This window comes from Rutidosis leptorrhynchoides, chromosome 1 (genome assembly GCF_046630445.1).
Source record: "Rutidosis leptorrhynchoides isolate AG116_Rl617_1_P2 chromosome 1, CSIRO_AGI_Rlap_v1, whole genome shotgun sequence".
NCBI lineage: Eukaryota > Viridiplantae > Streptophyta > Magnoliopsida > Asterales > Asteraceae > Rutidosis > Rutidosis leptorrhynchoides.
Window position 1 is genome coordinate 163,731,974 of NC_092333.1, and position 1,678 is coordinate 163,733,651.

General features: G+C 38.9%; 1 protein-coding gene across 1 annotated transcript; it reads left to right on the forward strand.

The window, feature by feature from the left end:
- The first annotated feature begins 672 nt into the window (after nucleotides 1-672).
- Nucleotides 673-1,083, forward strand: LOC139890911 (uncharacterized). The gene has a single exon (XM_071873839.1). The coding sequence runs from the start codon at nucleotides 673-675 to the stop codon at nucleotides 1,081-1,083; it is 411 nt and encodes a 136-aa protein (XP_071729940.1).
- The last annotated feature ends 595 nt before the right edge of the window (nucleotides 1,084-1,678 follow it).

Consider the following 1,678-nt stretch of genomic DNA (forward strand, 5'->3'; position numbering starts at 1 on the left):
GATCTATGTAGTGACTCAGCTGTATAACCCATTCTTATTGCATGTTCTTGTTTAATTGTTGCCTTAGTATTAGTCATACTTTATGTTGTAGGTATCTTGTAGGTTCTTATCTGTCTTACTATGAGCTTAAAACTGTAATGTTGTATAATGACTAGAATGATATGATCTTAGTAGTATGATGATAAGGCTATTAGTTTATCCAATGTTTTATCAACTTAACCCAATAGATTTTTTCTGTTTGTGACTGTGTTCAATCAACACGACACGTTATTATTTTGTTTCCTAACTGATAACGAGGGTTGTGATTAGAACTTAACCCTCTAAGATAGCTTAGTAACCAATTTCAAGCTCACTCTTAAACAGCTAACAGCTAAAATTTAAATAGAGTATGAACAGTTTGATCCTTTAGTCATAACTAGAAGAGGAAAAGAAACAACCGTTAATATTCCAGTTAATCAAGAGGATATTTCCACACCAAACCTTTCACAAACGGAACCTGTGATTAATTCAACAAACCCCGCGCTTTCCAAGACCCCGGAAATTATTCCGCGAGCACGTATACCCTTTCCAGGAAGACTCGGGAAGGAAAGGCAGGAAGCCCAGTTTTCCAAGTATTGGGATATTATTAAAAACTTACATTTGAATGTACGACTAGTTGATGCTCTGGTTGAAATGCCAAATTGCTCTAAGTTTTTCAAAGAATTACTTTCAAATAAGGAGAGATCCAGAGAGATAGTTAGTTTTTCCTTAAGTGGGGAGTGCTCATTAGTATTACAACATGAGATTCCCCTAAAGCTAGGAGATACAAGAAGATTTACTGTGCCTTGCTACTTGCAAGATGTTCAAATTAGTAATGCTTTGGCAGACTTGGAAGCCAATGTGAACTTAATGCCCTACTCCCTATTTCAGAATTTAGGACTCAAGGATTTAAGACCAACCAGAATGACTATCCAACTCGTGAACATATCAGTCATAATCCCTCGTGGAATAGCTGAGGATATCTTAGTCAGGGTGGATAAGTTTGCATTTCCCATAGATTTCGTCATCATGGATATTGAGGAAGACAATAAAGTCACTTGGTAGGCCATTCTTAAATACCGCCAAGGCCTTGATCGACGTGCAAAAAAATTCTTTGACACTAAGAGTCAGATCTGAGGAAGTCACATTCAATGTGGACCAAATCATGAAACATCCTAAGGAAGAAGATGTTGGTTTGATAGACTTTGTTAAAGAATTCATCAACAAATATCTAGAAGAAACCATGGCCATATGTGGCAAAGATCAAATTTTTGGAAGAATCTATTCATCAGAAACCACCAACATTCAACCCGACCAACACCCATCTCCAAAAACCGAAAGTAAAACCAATGGATCTGTGGTCCAGTGGTACTCGGCCCAAATGATCCTTGACCTCACGCATGTAAAGATGGAAAGGAATAACTATGCAGGCTCGATTCCGGGTCCTGACATACTGTAGGGGTTTAATGGTGATGGTGTTTCGCCAGGCTCCAGTGGCATACGGGGTGCGGCTGGATGGGTTGACATAGTCAACACAGGGCTAACATGTCCCTGCCGATACACATGTTTTTGGAAAGGAAACACCGAAAGTAAACTTAAAAGCATAACCACGCTCATAACAACACTAGGAGTAGGCATTCCATTACCACTGTTAAGCAGA

Bases quoted from the DNA above. Each gene is read 5' to 3' on its own strand.
- LOC139890911 (XM_071873839.1), top strand. From the start codon at position 673: ATGCCAAATTGCTCTAAGTTTTTCAAAGAATTACTTTCAAATAAGGAG.